At 36.7% G+C, this 26,652-nt stretch overlaps 1 protein-coding gene across 1 annotated transcript in view; it reads left to right on the top strand.

The window, feature by feature from the left end:
- Window positions 1–26,652, top strand: part of LOC109546319 — a 63,153-nt gene that overhangs the window by 14,367 nt on the left and 22,134 nt on the right. The window contains exons 4-6 of the mRNA XM_048665753.1: window positions 616–718; window positions 2,993–3,094; window positions 12,532–12,687. Of these exons, the coding sequence (XP_048521710.1) occupies window positions 616–718; window positions 2,993–3,094; window positions 12,532–12,687 (361 nt within the window). The remainder of the gene's footprint in view (window positions 1–615; window positions 719–2,992; window positions 3,095–12,531; window positions 12,688–26,652) is intronic.

Here is a 26,652-nt window from a genome sequence, read left to right as displayed (position 1 = left end):
TTCCTACATGGACGCTAACCACAATCGGTTAAGACCAGGATCGACGAAATTGCTGATTGGGACATGCGGAAAAGTTGGCAGTTAGCGGAACATGCCTTCAGCGAGGGAACGCACAGCATCAGATTTACAAAAACTCAAGTTATAGCCACAAAAACATGCTCCACCATCTCCCCGACTAATACAAAAGCCATCGCAATCCATAAACAGCGACACCTTTAACAAGAAGGAAACCAGCAATGAAAGGCAACAGCACAGGACAGAAAGAAGAATCCACTACACCGGAACATAACGAAAAATAACAGTATCCCCCGATACAGGTGATACAGGGCACGTCATCACAAGCCACGTCTTCACAACCGGTGGTGCATAAATACGGACTACGCCCGATGAACCGCATCAGTACACAAGTCTCTGTACAAGCTCTCAAGCAAACAACATCTGAAGTTGCAAACCACTCGTTCTTGCAAAACTCACAAGCTTCACTTTGAACTATGTCATTTAACATCTATGAAAGTAAATTGCAAACCTTTTCTCAAACAGTTCTTAAGGTTCTGAGCTTGATAACATAATTATATTGATTTCAGAATATTTTGATATACTTTTTATATATTTTAGTTTTGTTGGAGAGCTGAACGTGCTCATGAAATACCTAATATTCGTCGAGTGCACCGTCATTTCGATCATAATAGCATCTGTACTTTTTCAACTTATATTCGTGGTAAGTTTTATGTTTAATTCTGTAGCTATATTATATACGTTACCCGTAATAGTCGGTAGCCTTTCCTGTAAAGAAAAAAAAGCATACATACAATATTTATGTATTAAAATATGAAATTATACGCAGGATCAAAATGGAACTCGTCTAATCTGCGACTGAAGCCTTTGGTGTGTTTTGATAGACTGTAGTCTTGTCCAAACTGGACTTTCACATCTACAACTTTTCTATTTCAGATTTTTATTTGTATTGTTACATACAAACCCATTATTTTTTAACTAACCAAATATTTATAAATTATATCTTCTCGAAATTATACAGTGTGACTCAAGATTGGCGTCATTTCATTTAAGAGGTTATAGGTTAAGGGCTGACTTGGAGAGTACGAGAAAAATATTTAAAACCATTTGTTGAAAACTTCTAGAAAAAAATAGCAGTTGGAATTCGAATTTTGAATTTGTTACTAAGACATATTTTTGAATGATTCCATGTTTGATTGGTAGCCTATTGGAATACTTAAACATTCAAAAACAAACAAAAAATAAAAAAAAATAAAACTTCAAATTTTTTATATCAAAAAAGTATCATATAGATACAGTTAGATAGCTTGTGTGAAGAATAACAAATATTTGTCAAATTGTGCCTCAGTTGGAAGCTTCTTTCACAAAATGTACATCAATAATAGTAACACAACAGAAGCTGTAAGAACTTACGCCAACAAAGGGCTAAAGTCACTGGACGATTGGCTTCAGGAATTGAAGCAGATAGTGGACGATCAAGAGATGTTCGGGTTGTCAGGTGTAATCACCTTATTGTGCATTCTCCTCAAGCAGCTTGAAGTATTCGGTTAATCAACTCGTGAACAATTTGTACCGTTGTTCGGTAATCCAGATATTTAATGTCTCCTTGTCTCCTGTGTATCTAACATATGTGGTAGAAATATAGCCTTTCCTCTATAATTATCCTGTGCCCAGTCGCCTGGGAAAGTGCTAGTTGTTGTTCAAGGCTCCGAATTCTACTGATAGGCCTGGAACCCGAACATCTCTTGGTCGTCCACTATCTGCCTCAGTTCCTGGATCCAGTCGTGCATTGTCTCTAGCCCTTTGTCGATGCAACCTGTTGTTAGTTTTGGATATTTTAGTATTCCAATGGGCTACCAATCAAACATGGAACCATTTCAAAATATGCCTTAGTAACACAGTTGAAACGCGATTTTTAACTGTAAATATCTTCTAGAAATTTTCGAAAAAAATTGTTCTATATTTTTCTAGTATCAAGCCCTTTAGCTTTTTCTCGTATCAAGCTCTCTCGTAGCAAGCTCCTTTAAAAGAATCCAGACAAATTTGAATCACACTGTATATGCTGTGAAGGCACAATCTCAGAAGTTTCAACATATATCAATTTTGGAAAGTCGAAAGGCCGAGACTCATGCTGATCAACAGATAATAACTGCAGTTTATGCATGCGGCTTAAAGACGTCGTATTCGTCTAGCCGACGGTCATAAAATGTTGGTCATCACGACCCCATCTCACCGAAAACGTAAAAATAAAATATGTTCCAATAAACATATATTTATTTGTGGCATAAGTTTGTTAATGAATAAGACGTCGGACACATGACCGCCTTGGCTTTGATGGCATAAATTTTGCGGTATTTCAGAAACACAGCGTTGAAATTAATCTTTTAAGGCTTCACTCGTTGTTGGTTTGTTCACATAAACTTCTGACTTGAAAAAAACTCCCAAGAAAGAAGTCCTAAAGCGTTAAATCGCATGATTTGCTCGGCCAATGCCGATATCCAAATCGAGAAACAACACGACCAGGAAATGACTTGTGCAGTAATTCAACAGTTTCTCTGGTTGTATGGCATGTTGCACCAACCTGTTGAAACCACAGGCTGTTGAGATCCGTATTTTTCCAATTTGGCACCAAAAATTTAGTTAACGTTTCACGATAACGGACACCTCTCACGGTTAATGCTTGACCAACTGCATTTTTGAAGAAAAATGGTCTGATGATGCTTCCATCGCACAATGCACACCAAATATTACCAAATGGCTTCGGTAATCGCCAAAATCGCAACGTTCCAGATGAAAATGGGCATCATAAAAAAAAAGATTTTTTTTTTACTATCTGTTATTTTAGAAAAACTGGTGATGGTGGAAAACACCGAAACGTATTTTCATTGATAATTAGAGACAATAAATGACTGAAGTCCAGGAATTGATTTTGATTTAGATTTAACTGTCATTAATTTTATTAATAATAAATTTTCAGCCCACATCTTTAGCAGCATCGACATTATACATTGCAGTGAGTTGCACTGTGTTGTCCCAAATATTTGTCCTATCATGGATTTCAAATGAGATTGAAGTGGAAGTAAGTGGAACGTTTTATTTAATCACGTGTGTGTAGTTTATTTGCTTATTAAACTTTGCAATTTTGAATTCTGCTCACTCTCTAACCCGAATGCAGCAACATATTGTTGTTCCGTAAACACCTGTAATGGGATTTTTATCTTAAACAATTGACATATTTCAAAAACTGTAAGAGATAAATTAACAAAACTGACGTTGCCCAAACTCGGAATTAGAACGCCAATCCAACCATGCTAACGAAATTAGGGGTTTTCATTTAAACTAATAATGTTAGGTTATAGTTTTTGTACACCAATTTTTTGGCCTCTAAAACCGTCCGATGTGAGATTTCGTTTACATAGTAGCATTACAAGCAAAATAATAATTATTTTTTATTTTATAATCATGATTTTGTCGCCATGGATTTTGAACACTTTTGTATTGGACAAACTAGGTTAATAAATCATAATGTTTTCACACCTGGAATCTGTGGTAAAATTTTGAATAGAAATTTTGGAGACATCTTGTACTCCTTGTTACGCCCGTAACAAGGAAATCGACAATTATCTTAAAACTGATACGATCCGAAAATTACTCACCGAAAAACATTTTTTTCAGTAACATTAAATTTAAAAACAGCTTCCTTAGCTATCTTAATTCTGCAGCAAAGAACACTTAAAAATACAAACAAACCAAGTACGCCATGCGCATGCAATCCGTTGTAACTTCCAAACGGAGTGTTCAATTTCAATTGAATTGAAATTAATCGTCCATCATCTAATAAACCAATTAAGATTACTGTTAATTAAGGGGAGGAAGTCCGTGTGTTTACATTAGACAAAATTCATACAAAACTAATGTTTTTCGTTTTAACCGCTTGTAATAAAGCTAGTATGCGATCGAAGGGTTTATAAAATCACCCTTGGATATTATGGCCAAGCGCTTTTCAAAACACAAGCAAACGTCCTCAAGAGAACCGAACAAACCACATTAAACGCATGTCAAATTGGATAAAAGAGTAGGGAACAAATTATCCAAAAACGACCTAAATTAAAGTGGAACAAGGAATTGAACTTGTTTAGTCAGCCTTGACAGTCTGGTGATCAGTTTGATACAGATTTGCTACTGCATTGCGCTCCTCAAGGCTCTGCATTGCAAACAGCATACATTAAAATGCAAAACTGATCTCTTTCTGCGCATGTTTCAACGTTTTTTCTTCCTTTTTGTGTATCTGCACCTGCATTTCTTTTTAACCACTGCGTATTAGTTTTGTTATTTTTTTTAAGTTTTGGTTATTTACTGTTCAGGTAATTCGTAATTTAATGATTAAATAGATGGCTCTCAGTATAAAAGCATACCTATTGTTTTCATTATACTATTTTTATACAACAATTACAATTACCTACAATTTTTATTAAACAAATTATGCTGGAAAATGCGTGTTAAAATTTCACTTTGAGTGCATAGTATAAACTTCTATAAACCAGAAAACTCAACTTTATGTTAGGTAACTGTTAAAAAATCGAACTTAATAACAGATAGAAAAATCATAAACAACTCCTAATTAAAAAGGTTCATCAAATAGGACATGCATCACGCACTCTACATGTTGAAACAAATCCGAAATAATGAGAAAGCCAAACCAACAAAATGAAAAAGAAAATGAAGTTCTGTTACATTCATAGGACATACGTTACATACAGACAAGGCCCCCACAGCGATTTATTTAGTAAATAAGACATGAACAGTATTAATATGCTGATTGCAATTTCAATGGAACAACATGGAATGGTTGTTTATTTCTTGCTTTGCATCTGGGTGACAATTTATGATATGGCCACTTCTACTCGACACAGTTGAATCAGTTTGCTAGCACAGAGAGCATTAAAATTTCGTCTTGCAAAATAAATAGCAACTCAGAAGATAAACAGTTGCATTAGCTCTAGAACCACTATATTATATACCTTTCAGATTCCAAATTGTACTTCAATTTTGATCCTTCTAAAAATGTTTAATCTATCGTCTCTCATTTGGATGGAGCATGAGCAGAAAGAAGTCAGTTTTACATTTTAATGTATGCTATTGCAAACAGGCAGCGATGTCATGTGAACTTGAAGCATTTAAAATCTAAAAGAACGCCAACTTGCGCAATTCACTTTAATTAAGATGTATTCAATATATAACCTATTTAACACTTATATATCAAAATACTAAGCAAGAAATACATACCTGCTTTACATTTCTGAACACGTGATGTGATATGACAGCAAGGCAAACACACTTTATGCCAACTTCAATTTACGTGACAGAAAATAAAAAACGAAACATTTAAGAAAATGCTGAATTTAATTATAGATGTTCAAAAGAAAATGTCCTTTTTAAAAGCAGCGTTTTATTAAGACGACTTATTAGATATAATGAAAAGAGATGTGTAGTGTTGTTGATGGATCACTAATAAATGGAGGAAACCTTGTTCACTATTAAAGTTCATTTTAAAACTGACATTATGATCGAAGCATAAATTAGCATGCGTTTAGGTTGTAGATACAGTGAAGTGGCTTGTGTGAACACCAGCTTCTTTTCTTCTTCTTTAAACCAATGTATTCCTATCAGTGGCGCTTCTTTTTGGCGCCAGCTTATCGGCGGCGCCACCGTAGCGCTGCTAAATCAGTGGTCGCGCTCGTGTGAGCAGCTCCATATAAGTCAGACTCCCATCAAAACGCAGCGCCAGTGAAAAGCTCTGCAGAGTGGTCCGTGTGAAAAGGCCCTAAGGAATTTGTGGTTAAAAGTTACGCAGTCATTTCAGGAGCACCCTGTAGATTCTATTCGCGAATTGAAAAGTCAAAACGCTCACTGGCGGCAAAATTATCAACTACATTTAACGAGTAACTCTTTACTTTAATTTTGCTCACATCATTTGTGTTGTATATGGTCAGGAGCGGATCCAGCTTTTGAGTCAGGGGAGGGTCAAGTAGTAGAAATTCAGTATTTTGTTGTCCATGAAATTAGAAAAACTCTCGTTAGTCGTTAAAAACCTAGCACAAGGGGGGGGGGGGTTATGACCTCCATGACCCCCCACCCCATGGACGAGCAGAAGTGGAATGAACAAACGAAAAAAATATTTGTGGGTTCGGGCAAGGATCTTAATAGACAATAAAAAAAACTTTAGTAATAATAGGTATGTCAACAATCTGTGGTAGCAGATAATGCCCGGTGATGATTTCGCGCCACCAGTTTTAGAATAAACTAGAAAATTCCCGGTAGCTATATATTCGTGTCACAACTGCCCAATAAATTGACCGAATTTAACATTGATGACTTAAGATCAAAATGCATATTGGTGACCCCTTGTTGCGAAAGTACAAACGCAATACTGTTCAGTAATGCGGCACCAGAAAATATTGCAAAAACATACGTGTATTTCAAGATGGTTGTACTTGCCAACTGGACGTCCAATCTCAGTAACGAAGAAACCGCACGCAAGGGAGGCGCTTCGGTACACGTGCTGAGGAGAATCAGCCTGAGTACTACAGCTTTCCCTGGGTCTTAGGTCTTGATCCTGGACCTGTACTCTAACCAGTACGTGGACTCTACTTGGACCGTCTACTTGGACTCTAATTAATACTAGGGCTCGGAATCAAACTCGTGTAATTCGAGTATCCGAATATTCGAATATTCGAATATTCGAATACTCGAATACACTAACATTATCAAACTCACAAGGTGCAAATATCTTTATATGCACTTTGTATACTTTTGTAAAATGAATTATTCATATTCTACAAGCATTTAAACAAATACCCATACATTTACATGCAAATGAAAATAATCATATTTACTCTCCTGCAAATTAATCTAAAATTACGTCTCTGTGTTCTGGTGATTCGCGTCATCAACTTTTGCGCGGTGTTACAATTAATGTGCCGACAAAGGCACTTTTTTATCCGTTGCGGCTAGTTGCCAAAAATGATAACGATTTTTCTTCTTGGAAACCGGTGAACGGAAAACGAACACTAGAATTTCTAACGAATATTCGAATATTCGAATTCGGAATTTCAGATTTTTTCAAATTCCTAGCCCTAATCAATACAACGTAATTAGTCCTATGGACGATTCCCACGCGACCAAATAAACAGAGAGATTGCTTCGCTCTCAAGAGGGTAGTTCGCGATCAAAAACGGAAGGAGGCGACGCCCAAATAAGCATAAAGCTCTCAAATGGCAAGCCGATTCGCCACGTGCAGTCAATTTGCCATGCGATAATAATGAGCTACACAAGGGATTAAGTATGACTAATATTCAACGTTCAGCGTGTTCTCTGCAAAAATGGCCGCTTTCAGGGCACACAGAGGTAAAGCAGAGGCAACAAGGCTGTCACTGCAACGACCAGTGGATCCGGAAAGAAACGAGAACCGGAAAACCTCATTCGAAATAACCTTCCCCTCCCCAGCATTCTACCGTGGAGGCGTCACCATCCCAACAACCCAAAACAGGACAGTTTGTAACTAATACTGTATTATCGATATTCTATTCTACCAAACCTCCCACAAAGGAGTCTTCGATTGGCGACATTGACCGATCCCTCACCGGAAAATTCATTCGTAAACACAGCCAAAATTCAATCGTACACAACAACAACGAAAATCGACAATCCAGCCGTTCGACGTTAAATAAATGGGTTAAAGAAACAAACTGTTCGGAGAATCAACGATGAAAATAGCAGGTTGAAATAGAGGAATATAGGTAAGCTACAGTGACCAAATTGAAACGTTACAAGGTGAAAATGAAAATGGGCAACAATGACATCAGAACTGGACTTTACCCATTTAACTTGCAAATCCTGCACACCACTTCGGAATATAGAAACGGCATCCTCCTGGATCATTCAAAAACCTAAAATAACAGCATCGCAAATCGCACAGTACATAAAACATCAAGGTCAGAACGTCCTCACTGAGAGCATTAAAGAGAAACAAGAATAAAGTTGCAGCAAATAAAAGAAAATAATCAACCCACACCCTATTCTAGTCCATTTAGTGAAAATCAAATAAACGTGGCGATTGAGAATATATAGTTCCGAAGAGCCGCTGGTCCGGACGAAATCGAACCATAATTCATAAGATATCTAGAAAAACAAGGCAAACTATGGTAGAGCGACTTTTTCAGCGACCTCCTTCGAACTGGATATTTACCATTATATTTCAAAAAGGCACATATCCTGGTAATACTCAAGTCAGGTCAACCTCCTGTTTGGGAATGCCTTTATTTGGCACACAAAGTGGACTGTGTTGTTGGATGATTATAACAACTACATGAAGAGTTTGTTCTTTGTCCGATAATTATAAGATTTTAAAATTATAACAACCACAGGGCATTTATTACCGAAACTTTATTTACGGATAATCGCTACCAGAGACAATAACATTGATAGTGGACAACTAGCACCTGTACTACTGGTACCTCGACAAGTGATTTTTAATTATTTTTTGCACAACTGACAAATATTTAACACCTCCAGACGCATCCCGACGACGTACAGCCCTATTGCATTGCTCAACATATGCTTCAAACTCTGAGAGCTATTAATATATAATCGTATATAGAAAACCACAGACGACATAATACCAGCATTTCAGGCAAGTTTTCGCAGCAAACGTAATTGCTGCGAACAAGTTCTCGCCTTAACATCATGTACAGTAGGGTGGAGTGGAAATATTAATTTTCTATAAACGGTTCGGAATAGTTGGGGAAAAATGGGGAGAGGGGTCAATAACAACTGGTTAAAATATTTTTTGTTTAGCTTCAAGTCTTGAGGTAACCCCACCGCGATAAAAATTGTAATAAGAAAAAAAATTTCTGATTTTCACTACAGTTGGCCTAAAGTGGCTGCACTGCAGAACTTATCTGCTATGGTCTTGAAATACTTGTCCGGAAAGCAACTTTCTTCCACAGCCACCGCCACTAACCGCCCTCTCGTATCCCCCAATCAGTCACTCAGTCACAAACCAACAACTGCGAGGAGAGGTCACGTACGTTTCTCCAGAATTTACCGCATCGACTTAATTGTGTAACAATTTCGTGAATAGTGTTCAACTTCTGTCTGCTACAAGCAAGGAGAGATATTTTTATTCTCAGTAGTATTTTGGCCACTACATGAACATGAATTAAAACCGGAAATATCATCGAAAGAACCTACTGTAACACAAATATCAGAAATAGTTGCTGTCAGAATTCGTGATATTTGGGAGAAAGCGACTATCCCAACAGTTATTCATGAAAGGATTCTACAAATGATTAGGGCCTATCACAATAAACACAGAAATTTAATGAAATCATATAAAGAACGCCAAGCGGACGAAAATTATAAAGAAAAAATTAATATATTCCAAGAAAGTTCAAAACGATTGTTTGATGTTTGTAGTTGCAAGTGTAATCTAGGTAACTGTACCTGTGAAAAAAATCGGCGAATTTCAAAAAGTGAAATAGATTTTCTAATGGATCAAAAAACAGAAACAAAGATTGGTTGCATTGATTGAGTTGCACCCAAAAATAAAAATAATAGAATAGAGAGAAAAAAGAGAGAATTATCCCTCGCTCAGCGAGACGTGGATTTTCCGAAACCTTCTTGTTTCTATGGGCTTACATCAGTTGAAAATGAGATGACCGATGTATCAGATCAATATTCATCAACGATCAACATTCATTATTCAGTCAATAGAGATACAAGTTCAAGTATGCAGCTCATGTCCACCAGAAAATCCGCGGCCACTGCAAGATAATATCCATAAACGACCAGCTAAACAAATGCGAATTAGTCTTCCTTCTCTTGCTCTTGCCTGCGTGCGTACGGGAGTGTCTGATAGGTCTGCTGCAATTATAGCGTCTGCCGTGCTACACGATGTTGGAATTATCACGTCAGATGATAACAGGCTTGTAGTAGTAGATCGTTCTAAGGTTCGGCGCGAAATATTTAAAAAGCGATCTTAGTTAAAACAAGATAAAGTAATAGAGCCCATCTTTGGTCCGTATTTCGATGGCAGGAGGGACAAAACAATGACAGTGGAATAGAGAGGGTCTAAAAACTACCTAAAAATACAATTTGAAGAACACTATACACGACTTCTCGTATCGGAACCAGGCGATAATTATTTTGGCCATGTAACTTGTCATTCAGGATTAGCAGCAAAGCATTAGTTTTATACAGGGCATGCTTTTATCCCGCCAAAACATGCCTTTGTTTGAAACAAAGAGAAATTATATTACGTAATTGCATCTAATAATTTTTTTAAATTGTGTAAACAAACATTTTATAATATTAACTAATGAAAGCCTACAAGAGCTCAACAACTTTCTTTCACTATTTTCTTGCTAAAAATCTTGAAGTTTAGGGCCTTTGGGGCAACTCTTAGCTTTAAGTAAAGGCAATGAAAATTTATAGACTGTAATTTTGAGGTTCATGTTATGATGTAACGACTAGTATATCTTAATTTTCTTAATATTTAATTAAATTAAATAAAATACGAAATGCGCAAGAAATTCAAAATTTCTGAGAAAGTCCGAGACCTTCGGGGCACCTCAAAACTTAAATGTACAGAACCAATTATGGCACATGCCTTAGGGGCATAATAAAGCAGTTTGTAAGCACTATGCCACAACGGAAATTTGAAAAAGTGTAAAAACCATACATTTTCACTGCACCTTAATGTAGAGGGTTCTTGACTCAACTTTGGCCAGCCCGTTTTAGCATCTAATTCGAAATTTAGAGACAAATATTAAATAGATATCAACGACTAGCTTATTGTAACATAATACCAACTATGAAGGCTTTCACGGCCGGTTAAATCACATTTAGGAATGTTTTCCGGGCTGATGGACTGAAAGCACGGGAGATCACTTCGCCCACTGCCTCATCGCCTTTGAAAATGTCCACCGCAGTTGCGGACGAAACGTCAGGAAGAAATTCCCATAGACCACGGCTTCAAAGCCTGGAAAACATTCCTAAATGTGATAATACCAATTGATACAGAGTGTCTCAAACTCAAGTGGCGGTATAAACTGACCTTTTTTTAAAATGGAATGCTGTATTTTTTATTGGATTTTTTAGATATTTGTGAAATTCTAGGCCTATTCGATATAAACGTTCTATACTGATTCTCAACTGGTTTTGAGTTAATAGCCAATACTCATTGAATTTTGGCTAGCCCGTTTCTACATCTAATTCTAAATTTAGAGAAAAATATTAAATACAAAAGGTTTAGATATTAACGCCTAGTTTATTGTAAGATAATACAAATTGATACATGGTGTTTCAAACTCAAGTGGCGGTACAACCTTACCTGTTTTTAAATGGAATCGCGCAGGTTTTATTTTATATCCGAACTATACGCAAAATTCCAGTCTACTTGGATACTCATTTTCTGTATTGATCTTAAACCGTTTTTGAGTTAATAACCATTTAAATACTAGGGCATTCTATTTGTAAAACTTCTGAGTTTGGTCAGACACTTCAATTTGAGACACCAAATTGAACTTTGAGACACCAGCGCAATTGTTATTATCTTAAAATAAACTAAATGTCAATATCTACAACTTTTGTATAGAATATTTTGATCTAAATTTCAAATTAGCTGCAAAAACATTTGAAAATCACTCAATATGCAATAAAAAGTACGGCATGCCATTTAAAAAAAGGTAAGTTGAGGCACCTCAACTCAACAAACCCTAAAATTCAATTTACTATGGAAGTGGAGAAGGATGGGCGGCTGCCTTTTTTGGATGTCTTGGTGACCAGAAAAGCCAACGGAAAGCTGGCCCACACAGTGTACAGGAAACCGACACATACCGACCGGTACCTGCACAGTGGTTCAAACCATCACCCCAGTCAAAAGAGAGGAGTCATAAAAACTCTCACCGAAAGAGCCCGAAGAATCTGCGAACCAGACGAGTTAGAGGGAGAATTAAAACACCTGGAAAGGGCCTTTGGTTGGAATGGATACAGTAAGAAAGATTTCAATAGAGCAATTCGACCAAAAAACAGTGAAGATCGCTCGGAGACAACAGAGACGCATGATGAGCATAAGAGTTGGGCTTGCTTCAACTGTCTTCTTTCAACTCTTCAAACAGTCAGCCAACTGTCATCTGTCGCCCAGTCACAACAGTCAATATCAACGTCAAACGTCACACCGCATGATAGCTCTATTTACGCCTTCCTACAAAAGGGCAGGCCTGAACACTGTGACACCCTGTTCGCATCTGTTTATTATCCTTTTCACCACCCGCTTTCTCGGTCTACTGACCCACAAACGGGACCTTTAAAAAATATTTGACGACAGAGGTGGAGGGCTGATTTTTGACAATGGTGAATCTTTATGGCTCTAACAATGTACAAATCAGTATATGTTTTGCATTTGAAAGCCTTACACCAGTTTGTGTTTTAAAAAGTAAAATTTGTATTTTTTAGAGCTTGTCAATATCGGACGCACTATTTGAGAGCCGTTGGTATGAACAAACCCAGAAAGTAAAGAAGATTATTATTATTATTATGATGCGCTCGAGGAAACCATTACGTATCATGATTGGACCGTTTTATCCGCTTACCATACACACTGCTCTTAATGTAAGTATAATTTTATTGATTATTTTAACACTTCTGATTTGATGAAAACTTTATTTTTAATTAATCACAACCACTTACGATCGAAACTGCATCTATTAAAAACGTGTAATGACTAACATGTATTGTACCGCTTTATATTGACAATCTTCTTCAGTCATCAGTCAAATAAATCTCTTATGACTGACTTAACGTAAACTTATCGTGAAATCTTATTGACTGAATGTCTGTTTCTTCAGTGGCTTCTTTTTTACTGAAATCATGCTGATCATAGCAAAAACGATCCTACGTATTATTTTAAAAGAATAGTTGGCACAAGTCGCCATATAATTGTAGCATTAATCTACTAGCGAAAACTTAAAATCTTAGCAGAATGCAGCTGATACTTGTCTTGCCGAATGCGTTCGCGATAATCTGGTTCTTTTGCCAGTCGACAGTTCCCTCTTTCATGAATAAACTCAGAAGTTTACTTCTGATGAAAAATCCTTCAATATTTTTAAAGCCATCAGATCGTGCCAAATTTGCACGGTTGCTGGTTCGTTTTCGCTGTTAAGTTATACGATGTAAACTTTTCTTCCGCACTTGTCGGACTCTTTTCGAAGTAGGTTCCACGTTTTGTTATCTTCTGCGCTACAAGTGATTTACCGAATTAATTATCTGAATTTATTTTCCTTCATTTTGACACAGCCATTTGCAAGGAGATAAACCGAGTTAGCCGCAATGCAACGTTTCCTTAACAACTCTTGGGACTCAATCCAATTCATCAAGCTTGCAAAATTTCGAAAGTTCTGCGAGAAGTTGTCTAATCTTACTGGAGTTCCATTTGACGGAAATACGAAAAGACCCATTTTTTATTCTTCTGCTGCTCGCTCCTCCTCTGGACCTTCTGTGACCCTAGCAACTTTTTTTTCTTTTCATGAGCGTGATAAAAAATTATCAAACGTCTCCTTTTCGAGTGGAGAGTTGGGTCCTATTTCCAGCGGCCTCAACTTCTCCATACCCCCAAAAGTCAATTTGAGCACTTCGGAAATGTTTCCTATTGACCTCGACGTTCTTATAAACAAAATCACTACAGACCAGGATATTATTAGTATTGTTAGTACGTTCGATACCCATGAATATTCTGAATGACTTCATCAGACCCAATAGAGGTCAATCTCGGGGAAGAAATTTAGCTGAAAAACACCAGAGGACCCTGAGTGAAATGAAGTGATAGGTTATGATAATAATTTGCATATCACGAAGGCAGATAAAAGAAACTGCATGGTGGTAATGCCTAGAGGTATATACATTGAAAAGGTGGAAACATTTGTAAACAACAACTTTACACTTTAAAAAATGTCCAATTAATAATTCTATAAAAAAATGGCGAAATGGAAATATCCATTTAAAACAAGAAATAAGCCACTTTAAAAGTGTTGCTGATATACTCGGCAGCTGTTTATATGCTTCCAAAGTGTGACTTTATGATGCATAACTATTCGAACGTATTTTACATTGTATAAACTTAAAGTTTTTTTTCAGTCTTTGAGAGCAGCGTATTCTTACGTCACTTTGATTTTCGCAATGTCTTCTAGTGGCCAGCTACAAATTTAACGCTTGAATGGTGCAAAAGAATAAATACATGGAACTTCGAGCTATTTTGGTCAAACGCAACGTCATTTTACTCTCTTTGTTGAGCTTAGAAAAGTAAATGTTATTTAGTTTAACAGTGCACTTATGTTAAAAACTGCACTTTGGTTTGGTATTTATGCAGAACACTTATAGTGAAACCGTAATATATCACTATGATCAAAAAGTTCAGTTCAAATTAACTTAATCTTAGTTGCGACAACTTACTTCTAGTAAGCTAAGCAACTTCAGCTAACTACGTGCTAGTTCTTTCTTCGTGATAACGAAGGTAGTTTGTAGTAGTAAATAATATCAACAATTTATCTTAAAAATAGAAAAAAAATGTAAATTTAGAAATAGGACATTACATTTTTTCTGGAAAAATTATACATTTTTGCCTGCTATACAGGGTGGTCGTTTGAACAAGAAGCACACCCAGTCTTGCGAATGGACATGTCAAATTTATTTGCAAAGGAGACACACCATCGCAAGCTAAAACGGAAGCCGAGTGATATTATTATAGTTATATTGATCTAAGCGGGAAGTTTCGCACCTGTTCTGGAAATTTTGAGAACCATCTGGATTATCTGAAAGAATCTATATAAGCGGCGAGGAGAACCACAGGGGGGAGTAAAGTGACAGCCGCGACTGAGTGCAGAAGAGGTTAAACCCGCGAGTCGCAAGAGCTAGTTTTCCGTCTGTTATTGTTATTGTTTGTGAAATTGACGGTAATTTTGAAGTTAGTTTGTTCCTGTTCCGCATTTAAAGTTATACCGAGGTGAATAAAAGTTGGAAGCTGAAGAAAGAGTTTGATTTGAGAGAGAAGCAGACCAAACATTTGGAAACGGCCGCACCCGACAAGGACATCAACGAAATCAAGGTGAAAAAGAGCAAAGTGGAGGAGCGCTTCCAGCTCATCAAGCAGCCCCTCATCGGAAGACAGCGACTGCTGGAGAAGAAGAAGGAAGCCCTCCAGTTCCAACGGGATGTCGAGAACGAGCTTCTTGGATAGCCGGAAAATGCCCCTGGCAACTTCCATGGAATACGGCAACAACCCCAGGTTAACACGTTGCAGAAGAAGAACTAGTCGCAGCAAACAGAAGTGGAGAACCATGAGCCGCGTGTTATCACCGTGTGCAACAACGGGCAGAAGTTGATCGATGAGGCCCACGAAGATGCGACAGAGTTCAGCCGGCTAATCAACGAGCTGCACAAGGCGTGGCTGGAGTTGAAGGAAGCCATCGATAACAGACGAGCCAACTTGCTGAGGAACGAGCGGGCGCAGCAGTATCGGTTCGATCCTAATGAGGCCGAGAGCTGGATGAGCGAGCAGGAGCTCTACATGGTGGAAGAGCGGGGCAGAGACGAGACCAGCGCCAGGAACTTCATGAAGAAGTACGGAAGTCTGGTAGCGGCCGTTGAAGCTTATGCGGACACCATAAGAGGACTGGGTGAAACTGTAAAGGCCCTGTCGGCTGAAGGACATCCTTTGGCCGAGCAGGTCGCTGTCAAACAGTCGCAACTGGATAAGCTATATGCCGGACTGAAGGATTTAGCGCAAGAACGACGCGCTAAACTGGATGAGGCCTTGCAGCTCTTCCTCATCAACAGAGAGGTTGGCGACTTGGAGCAGTGGATAGCTGATCGCAAAGTTGTGGCCTCTTCTCACGAACTGGGCCAGGATTACGATCACGTTACTCTGCTATGGGAGCGCTTTATGGAGTTCGCCCACGACACGGAAACCATTAGAAGTGAAAGAGTTGCGGGAGTCAACGACATTGCAGACTACTTGATAGCTGCCGGCCATTCCGACTCGGCAACAATCGCCGAATGGAAGGACGGGCTGAACGAGGCCTGGCAGGACTTGTTGGAATTGATCCCGATCGCGCCGAAGCCGAAACCCGATCGCAAATGCTTGCGGCTTTCCGTGAATTACACTAGTTCTTCCACGACTGCAAGGATGTACTCAGCAGCATTTTGGAGAAGCAGGTTGGCGTGTCGGACGAACTGGGCCGAGATGTAAGACCTGATGTTCATGTAAGACCTGATCCAAGAGGAATCGGCCAAGTTTCAAGCCAGCTATGTGGGCGACAGAGCGAAAGAGATTACAAATAGAGAACAAGAAGTGGTGTGGGCCAGTTTCCAAATGGTTTGCGAGCAGCGCAGAGGGAAACTGGCCGATACTGGCGATCTGTTCAAGTTCTTCAACCTGGTAAGGACGCTGATGCGATGGATGGACAACGTGGTGCGCCAAGTGAACGTCAGCGAAAAGCCGCGCGACGTCGGTGGCGTTGAACTGTTGATGAGCAATCAGAAGAGCCCTTAAATTTAAAGCTGAAAAGGCAAAATTTAAAGTTGTCCACATTCACCGTTTGGTCAGATATAACCATGATCCAGGAATTACCTAATCGGGGCGATCAGGGTTTAGAAGGAGGGCAGTGTAACGGAAATGGCCTGGGGTATTCACGTTTGAAATGGAGGGATCAAAATTCATGGTATTTCAGTAAATGGGAGCCCCATTTGCGCCCCATTTACTGTCAAATATGACACGGACAAGCGGGAAGTTTCGCACCTGTTCTGGAGATTTCGAGAACCATCTGGGTTACCTGAAGGAATCTATATAAGCGGTGAGGAGAACCACAGGGGGGGAGTAAAGTGACAGCCGCGACTGAATGCAGAAGAGGTTAAACCCGCGAGTCGGAAGAGCTAGTTTTCCGTCTGTTATTGTTATTGTTTGTGAAGTTGACGGTAATTTTGAAGTTAGTTTGTTCCTGTTTCGCATTTAAAGTTATACCGAGGTGAATAAAAGTTGGAAGTTGAAGAAAGATTTTGATACCCGGCCATCCACGGTACAGTATATTTATCGGAAGAGTTGAATATTAAAATGTTGGACAACATGTACGTTGACAAGCATCCCGAAAATTTGCTGTCCTATGAAAAATTTTGGAAAATGTTTTCAACAAAATTTAATATCTCGTTTGGTTATCCCAGGACCGACACATGTAGCACATGTAATAAACACAAAGAAGGTAAAGAAAATACAAAAGGGACCTTATTTCACACGAGGAAAATAAGAAAGACCTCAAGGAGATCAAAGAAGATTTGAAGAAGCTAGAACAGCACATGAAACTGCACAAGCTAAAGGCTGATTCGTTCTACAAACGGAAAAAGCAAGCTAGAAAGAGGGCAATGAAAGATGAATCTATAGAAGCCATAACAATGGACTGCCAGAAAAATTTGCCTGTGCCAAAAAGAAGTACCAATGATGTATACTACCGCAGATAATTGTCCCTTTACAGTTTTAACATTCATATACTCTCAGACCGACGTTCGGCTTTTTATACCTATGAATCAAACTGTGGCAAAGAAAGGGTCAAATGATGTATGTTCTATGCTGTATCATTTTGCCAGTGACATTTTGAACAATTCTGTTAAACATCTCATAATTTTTTGTGACTCATGTGGTGGTCAGAACAAAAACTACACCGTTCTTCGTTTTTTGCACTATCTGGCCATAGTATTGAAGAGAGTTGAAATTATTAAAGTTTATTTTCCTATACTAGGGCACTCATATCTCGAATGATTGCAAGGATATTAATCTTTCATGGTGATCTATTGTAAACAAGAGATGTTTAAAAATTGGGAGAAATATCTAAAATTTTATTATTAAACAAAGTGCCCATTTCCTACCAGGCCAATTACAGTGTTTCGGATGACTCAGGAACATTGCAGTTTGGTACAATATAAATCTACTTTTAACGGCTTGTTTAATAAAAGTGCCATTAAGAATTCGGATTTCAAAACCATTTAACACATTTCAAAACTTGCAAATTTCTACAATGGGCCCTTATCATTATGCCCGCCCAAGCTTAAGGAAATTAAGCACTTACAACAATTTTGTGCCATAACAGCCGTCGAATTCTTGAGCAAGTTAGTGGATTTTCTTAATGCTGAGTGTGAAGATGCTGATGAACCGCTTTCGATCGAAGAAATTCAACAAATTTCCAGAGAAGCTGACCAAGAGGATTCTGCTGACTCGCTTTCACTCATACAACTTTTAAAAAAATGGAAAGGCGCAAAGAAGGGTAATATTAATAATATTTAATAATATTGAACGTTATTAATCTGTTAAATACATTGTGTTTTTAAGCAAGTCAAACAACAAGGCGTGAAAAAGTGTGTAAAGGCTCAAAGAAAAGTGAAACGCGCAGAGGGAATATGAATGGTTTTTATCGAATTTTTCATTATTGTTTATGCTTACACCAAGAATTAACTTTTGTTTCTTAAATTGATCAGAGTCTTGGACTGTGGTCGATTTTGTAAATACATATTTGGAGTTATGTTACATCTACTGCTCTGAACCTCCAATGTGATGTTAGAAACCTTTATAGGTAACATTATTTTGCTGTCTAGTAAGTATCTATATGATGAGATGGGACAAAATGTACGTTACTTTGCCACTATAATCATAAAATATGAGTCTGTAAACTTTGTTTTCTCTATTCTGTGAAAAGTAGTTTTTGTGACTGACCGTTTTCCCTTGAGCCCTTCAAATATGAGTTAACGCTCTAAAGTTGTTAATGAATGTACCATGTAGCTATAATTAAAGCTCTCTAAAATGTAAAGTCATTGTCAAAAAAATATGTTGATGAATCTTCGTTTCGCAAAGCAAGCTTTGTGACGCCACTGGAAACAAAAAAAACGATATAATCGCATGAAAGAACCGCTGCGGTTACATTTTCTCTTTGTCCATGCATTTGTAGGTTACCCACTTTAAAATCAGAATATTAGTTCTGTGGTAGACCGGTGATGTTAATGTGGCTGTTTCCCGGGTTTAAGCTTAGAAATAATAGCTTCTGACGAATAGGACTTTTTTTCGTCTAATTATCGGGCAGGAATATCTAGACGTTTAATACATAAAGGCCGGCTTAGGTGAGTGGCAATACGTACGTGTGAGCCAGGGAATTTTAATATTAGCAATAATAGTTCACTATTTAATTTTATATACAAGTAAGCGTTACTATTATTCCAACAGACAGAAATAAATGACAAAAAAATTGAAAATTGAAAAATGAATTGACATCACAGTTTTTCCCTGAATTATCATCGTTTTTGCATAGAAAAATATTTTGGAAATTGTATAATGTTTGCAATTTTGCAGTTTGCAAATTTTTTGTAATTAACTGAATATTATTACATATTTCAGAAACGAGACTTTCTTTCATTCTGAGCAAAAAATATGTACACGGAGTGTTAGTAAATAAGTACGACAAATTTCAGGGGGTGATTCTGCATGAAAAAATAATGACGATTTGCTTATCATTCGTATGTCCCCAAATTATTCTTGTCCATAAACAAGGCTTAAAGATTAAAGTTTAGTTTTTGGATCAAAACGGCGCCGCATTTGGAAAAAAGACAAAAGATAATTTTTGTCACAAATTGAAGGGGTACTTCAAAACTTATTTTGAAATATCCCAGTGGAGTGCCATTTTTTTCTTTAAAAAAATGACATTATTAGCCGTATGCGCGCCAATGATGAACATACAATTCTTAATTGTATAGCAATAAATGCGTCATGTCCACCTCTTAAAACCCACCAAATCTCGACCGGTTTAAGAGTACTAAATCCATCGTCAGTTTTTAAAACAACGTTAACACCATAACGATAAGCAATATGTCATTATTTTTCATGCAGAATCACTACCTGAAATTTGTCGCACTTATTTACTAACACCCCGTGATATACAGGGTATCCAAGATAAAAGCAAAACATATTTTCACATGGCACCTTTTCGAGCGCTAGAAGATGGCATCTCAAAATTTATTACAGCGTTTCTTTTCTTTGAAACCATCATCAACTGTTGTTTTTGATATGCACCGAAAAACAAGTACATCACGGATTTTTTACTTTAAAACTGAATTCAACGACACAGTAGTATTTGTTCCGGTTCTAGCGTCAAAGAACCAGTTTTCAAGAAATTGTACTCATTTCTATTAGTATACGATAATGAAACTGCACTTGTCAGTTCTAACATATGTCAATAAGTATTTAATACAAAACAGTATCAGTATACAGGGTGTTCCGTAAATATGTTAAAATATTTTAACAGCGTGTTCTCCTCGTCTTCCGGACATTTTTTTTAATTTGAGGTTTTGTTGTTGAGCATATTTGATTTCCAAAATGGCGGAAAATATTAGTTTTTGTTGTTTTTCTTTAAAACGGTTAAACATAGAAACATCAATTTTGGTATACATTATAAGCTAATTGAGTGCCATTTTATGGTAGTGTTTCGTGGTTCAGTTTGCTTTTATACAGGGTAGAAATGTGGAACCCCTACATTTGTTTTGTTCAGAACTTTTTTGTGTGCACTTAAACTTTTTCCAACATAGCTTTGGTAATTACTACAAGTTATTTACCAACTTTTCTATCTCTTATTGTTTTTTCCTAAGATCACCAGTTTGTCTGTAAAAAATAAAATCGTTTCCTTTGCCGTTCTCAAAATTTTGTAAGTAATTAAGTTAATTTTTTAAAATCTGATAACGTTTTCATATAATAATTTTGGTACGCATTATTAGCTGATTACTAACAACCTTTTTCTTTTTCTTCGTTCTTCTTCTTCTTTTTTCTAAATGGTGTATTTTGGTTCAGATTACAGATATTAACATTTAGGAATGTTTTCCGGGCTTTGAAGCCGTAGTCTATGGGAATTTCTCCTGACGTTTCGTCCACAACTGCGGTGGACATTATCAAAGGCGATGAGGCAGTGGGCGAAGTGATCTCCCGTGCTTTCTGACTAAGACTGGTCACTCAGTCTTTTCGAAAAATTCCCATAGATCACGGCTTCAAAGCCCGGAAAACATTCCTAAATGTGATTTAACCGGCCGTGGAAGCCTTCATAGTCTGATACAGATATTAAGTTTGAATCAATTGTACTTAAATAATAACTTGGTAACAATATGCACAACAATATAAACAAACAAAATTAAATTTAACTGACCATTCTAATGTTAACTTAGCAGCTGTTAGAATTGGTCACTTTGACATTCTAGGCATAATCTCAGTCTTTTAATGAAATTAACATTTTTATTTAGTACGAGTTTATAGGAGTTTCTTGACCTCCCAATCCGGCGGCTTAATCAAGCCAAAACCATTTAATTTTTTTGCGGGCAAACTAGTGGTCTAGGAAAAAACAATAAGAGATAAAAAAGTTGACAAATAACTTGTAGTAATTAAAAAAAATATGTTGATAAAAGTTAAGGTGCATACAAAAAAGTTCTGAACAAAACAAAAATAAGGTTTCCACATTTCTACCCTGTATAAAAGTAAACTGAACTACAAAACACTACCATAGAATGGCACTCAATTAGCTTATAATGTATACCAAAATTGAAAATTCAATGTTGAATAGTTTGAAAGAAAAACAACAAAAACTAATATTTTTCGCCATTTTGGAGATCAAATATTTAAAAAATGAGACCTCAAACTTAAAAAATTCTCAAGGCGACCTGACTAGGAGAACACGCTGCTAATATATTTTCACATATTTACGGAACACTCTGTATATCAAGAGTTCGTCAATATGCCGGGAAATTGGGACCTTTTATTTACCACCACACTTTAACCGCAGAACGTTACCATAACTTATTGGAAAATCAATTAGAGGAAAGTTTAGATATATTGCTACTTGAAAATATACAAAATGACTGACTTCAACAAGACTAAGCTCATGTGCACAATGCCAGACAAATGCGAGAATCTGAACAGTTTCCGCGATAATCGATTCGATTATGTTCGTCACTCGGGATCTTCCTATGGGATTGCACTAAAAACCAAGGGCTTGTCGAACTTTTGACGGCAGTTATCGATGCATTTATTTCCATAACTTCAGATCTAGTATCTAGGGTTGTAGAATCAATGGTTAGAAGAGCGTTCCTGCGTTTAGAAAATAATGGTTACCTTTTTGGAACAATTATAATTAACTTTTTGGTATTGCGATTTTGCTTTAGAAGGTTCATTTTATTTAAACTATTATTTTTGGATAAGTTTTCCTTCATGGCAAGGTTTCATTCTGGTTTTAGTATGTTTTGTAAATGAGACCTACTCCTTATGTTGAAAGCTATACGTCTGAAAATTTATCTATTAAGTTGTCTCCTTTCAGGATATTTGTTGTTCATGTAAAATAGCCATAATTTCCAAAAAAAAAATGTTTTTTAATTCAAGAACCAGTACAAATCGTACTGTATTACACATTATATTTCATATAATAAAATAGGTTCCGTCATTCAACGATTCCTGTTGAATTTACCGTTTATCCTGGTCTATCTTGTTGTGGTTCCATGGTTACCAGAGTTTTAAATAATTACGAAGCAACAGGTATTTGCGCAATGTTAATTAGGCAGATTACCTTGAAAAACATTGCTGTCGTATTTCTAATATAGTTTTTTGCGAATTTCTCAGTTTTTAATAACAATTAATTTATTTTACAATTTTTTGTGTACTCCTATAACAGCGCCAGACAACACCTCCAGAGGAATGACGCCAATTTTGACTCACCCTGTGATTAATTAATATTTCAGAAACCTTTTAAGATAGCTTTGATCGTTACAATTGCGAAGAATCTTTAAATCAATTTATCAGGTCCTTTAACCTAATCGTCCAACAGTTACACTCATTCAAAATTTATATGTTTTTAGTACTTCACGATGTGCGCGGCAACGTAGCATTATTAAAATATTTTGTGTCAACACATCTGATTTACAAATTCTCAGACAAATTGTGCATACTGTTACTCCGTAAACGTCTAATGAACTATCGGTTTATATCACACTGTACAATGTCTACGCTTATGTTGCTGTTACAGTCGCTGTCTATATACATTATACAAGTCGATCCAATTACTAATAACTAAATAGGGATTTACATTTAAATACTTCAATTTTAGAATTTTGGAAAGTATAAATAAATGATCAATGCATCGTAAATAAAACGTTATGTTAATTTATGTCAATTTTATGCCTTTGCGCCGTTGTGAATAATAATTATTTTGAAAGCTAACTTAACTGCCTATGACTGCAATAAGTATGTCAGGGTACAAGTGTTACAAACTATAAACTAATTATTAAAACTTGTCCAGTAATTAAACAACCTTTTTTCGTATGGAATAGGAACTGGTTATTTAATGAACATAATGCCACCAAGTTGCGAGCTGATTAATTAATTAACGTAAGTTGGTCTAGTTAGATTAAAGCCAAACCTACAGAAGTGTTTAAAAATTGGTGTCATTGAGTGCATTACTAAGACTTATATTAGCTAGTACAAGAAAGATAGCAAAAATGAATGTCGAAGTTTATCTTTAAAGATTATAAATTTTGAAGATGTAGTTTTAACTTGGCTATTAGGGTATTTTTGTTGAACAGTTCTTTGATAAATCAAACGTAATAAAAGTACACTGACGCGGATTATGATTTCATTTATGTTGGTCTTGACAGTAATTCTTACTTCTGTGTCTTGAATTAGTTTGGCAAAGTGAAATTAAATAGTTAAACGTTTTTAAATTGATTATACTTACTTTTGTTAATTTACCTTAAAGCAAGGGGGTTTTACGTAATATTAAACCATGAGGCCTTTCACCGACCGGTTAAGTTATATTCAAGAATGTTTTCCGGGTTTTGAACCCGTAGTCTGTTGGAATTTATTCCTAGCGTTTCGTACCCATAGCCGGTAGACATTCTGAAGAGTTTTCCAGGCACTAATAAGATGTCAGAATCAATATGACCGAGGCACCGATTTAAGCCCCAGTATACTTGAAAACGAACAATTAAACAGCATCGTTGCCAGTCGAAATTATATTAAATTTTTAGTAGCAATTATCTCGATTCATGTGATGATTGAAAAGTGCAACTCTTCAATCATCACATGAATCAAGGTAATTTCTAACTAATTTATAACTCTTGAATGACTAGATTCCGATAGAAATATATGATGACCGATGAAAAATAATGAGATATTGGCTTAAGGGCGTTTTACAGTCGGCAATTTTATTGCCCGCAACTTTCTTGCGGCTATTTTCTTGCAGCTACATTTTTAGTACTCCGCTTTACAGTGTGCAATGTTAAACTTCACATTTAGACAAATCCATCAAGCGTACCAACTATTCACTATACGTAAAAAACTAGAAAGTTTGTTTGATTGTTTAGTTTTCGTTTGAGGTTACAATTATATTGTCATGGAAATTATTGTGATTAACATAAGTTGTAGTTTATTTCGATGAAAAGCAAAAATAAGCAAAAATGCCAGTGCTGGTGATTTATATTACTATGAACGAACAGTTGGCAGCATGAAACGAACCAAAAAATTAACTAAAATTGCGGCTAGCTGCAAGAAATTTTAGGTTTGGACCTATAGCCGGCAAGTGCAATAAAAGTTGCCGGCAACTCGAAAACTGATAAAATGCGCAAGCGTAGAACGAAATATTGCGGGCAATAAAAATTGCCGACTGTAAAACGGCCTTTAGTAATAAAATTAGTCACTCGTAGGTATGCAATGTTTTGACATTGTAATCCCTCCGTAATAAAGTCCGCTAATTTGGCACAAACTAGCACATTTTCATGCGACATATTATGGTCATTAAAAAGTTGAGAAGTTCCTACTACTTTGAGAAATAAGTACTCGAGAAGAAACCAAAATTTTCCAAAAAGTTTTTTTTTCTATAGCTATTTGGAAAGGTTTTCAAAAACGATTGTCAGATTATTAGAACACCTTTATGCGCCCTCTAAGAGTATACCCAGTAATGTGATTCTGATTTTTTTATCAAGCATTAGCTGATTCTTTCTAAAATCATATTTATTAATTTAACAAAAACTGTAGGTAGGTACGACCCTGATTTTCTAGTACTTATATTTTAAATACATTTTATTCTGCCACTTGGAACTTCGGTAATTAACATAACCATAACATCAAAACAAGTCTGGCGATGTATTGCACAAAAATCCTGCAAGAAAATTGAAGCTCAAATACCCAGAAAATGTCGATGCCGAATTTTAGGTTTAGTGGGCATATTATGGTAATATAATATTTCCTGAAGCTCATAACCTAATATCACAAATCGGCACTTCTTTGAAATTTTGTCTCTTGGTTAGGTGCTTTGGTAGTAGTGGTTTTATTAAAACTGGTAATTGCTGACGAACCATCAACCATATTTTTTTTTTTCAAAACGGAACCGCTTAATTTACATCTGAATATTTTTTATATAATTAGTTTCCAAAGAATTCATTGATTTACTTTGCACTTCATTGTGGTGTTGATTATTTGTCGGTTGACTATATGATACAGTCGACGGAGGGGTAAATTATGGAGGTTTGTTGTTAGCTCTGCCATGCGACGAGTTCAAAGGGCTTGGTTCTTTTGAGGCGCCTTGAAATCTGGTTGTTGTCAAGTAATTTTAGGGCTTCTAGATTTTCGCGCTGTATGAGACGATTTTTGGGTTTTGTTACAATATGTTTTATGACCTCTTCAACCAAAGGTACACCAAGATCACGATGAAGGTCGCTGTTGCGTACGTACCAAGGAAGGTTTGCAATAGTTCGTAGTACTTTGCTCTAGAATAGTTGTATTTTGAATTTATGACAACGGCTAGCACATCCCCACAGTTGAATGACATACATCCAAATACGTTTAAGAATTTGGTTGTAAACGGATAGCTTGTTGTAGATTTCGACCAAGTATCCAATACAGCTGCCTGAAGAGGATTGGCAGTTTTGCAAGTGTGATTTTGGTGGGCTCGACATATTTAACTTTAGCGTTAATGCCAAGATATTTTGCTGTGTTTTTGTAAGGGATTATAATTCCATTTATTGTTAACCTCCTTGAATTCGAAATTCTTTCGTAGGTGTATCTTCATTAGGCCCATTTTCATCATGCGATCTTAAACCAGTTTAACGTCTGAAACTCAGTTGGACGCGCGAAACGCATTTCACCAGAACCTTAAACTTAGTTTGTGCTTAAACGCGTTTAAAGAAACGAACTGGCCGATTTTGGGCGTTTATAGCTTTAAACGCCGTTTAAAGACTTGATCTAACCTGATTGTGTAAAGAATTGTTGTTTTTGTTGTCGGTCGACCGAAAAATAATAAAATAGAAATGGCACGTAGGCCAGCTTATAACTTAATTTTCGAAGAAGTCTACGAATATTTTATTGTTACTTATGTACTTTGTCTGTCCTGTCTGTAATTGTGTCGCCGATAAGCCAACTTCTCGGCGCTTTGCGGTTTTATGTCACAGAATGCATGCAAATTTCTGCTAGAGATTTTAAGGGTTTCAGCACAACTACATCACATCCAATTGTACATGGGGTGAGCT

This window comes from Dendroctonus ponderosae, unplaced genomic scaffold, assembly GCF_020466585.1.
Source record: "Dendroctonus ponderosae isolate FM_Combo_2020 unplaced genomic scaffold, Dpon_F_20191213v2 Dpon_F_20191213_4, whole genome shotgun sequence".
NCBI classification, from domain to species: domain Eukaryota; kingdom Metazoa; phylum Arthropoda; class Insecta; order Coleoptera; family Curculionidae; genus Dendroctonus; species Dendroctonus ponderosae.
This window is presented reverse-complemented; position numbering and strand designations above follow the sequence as displayed.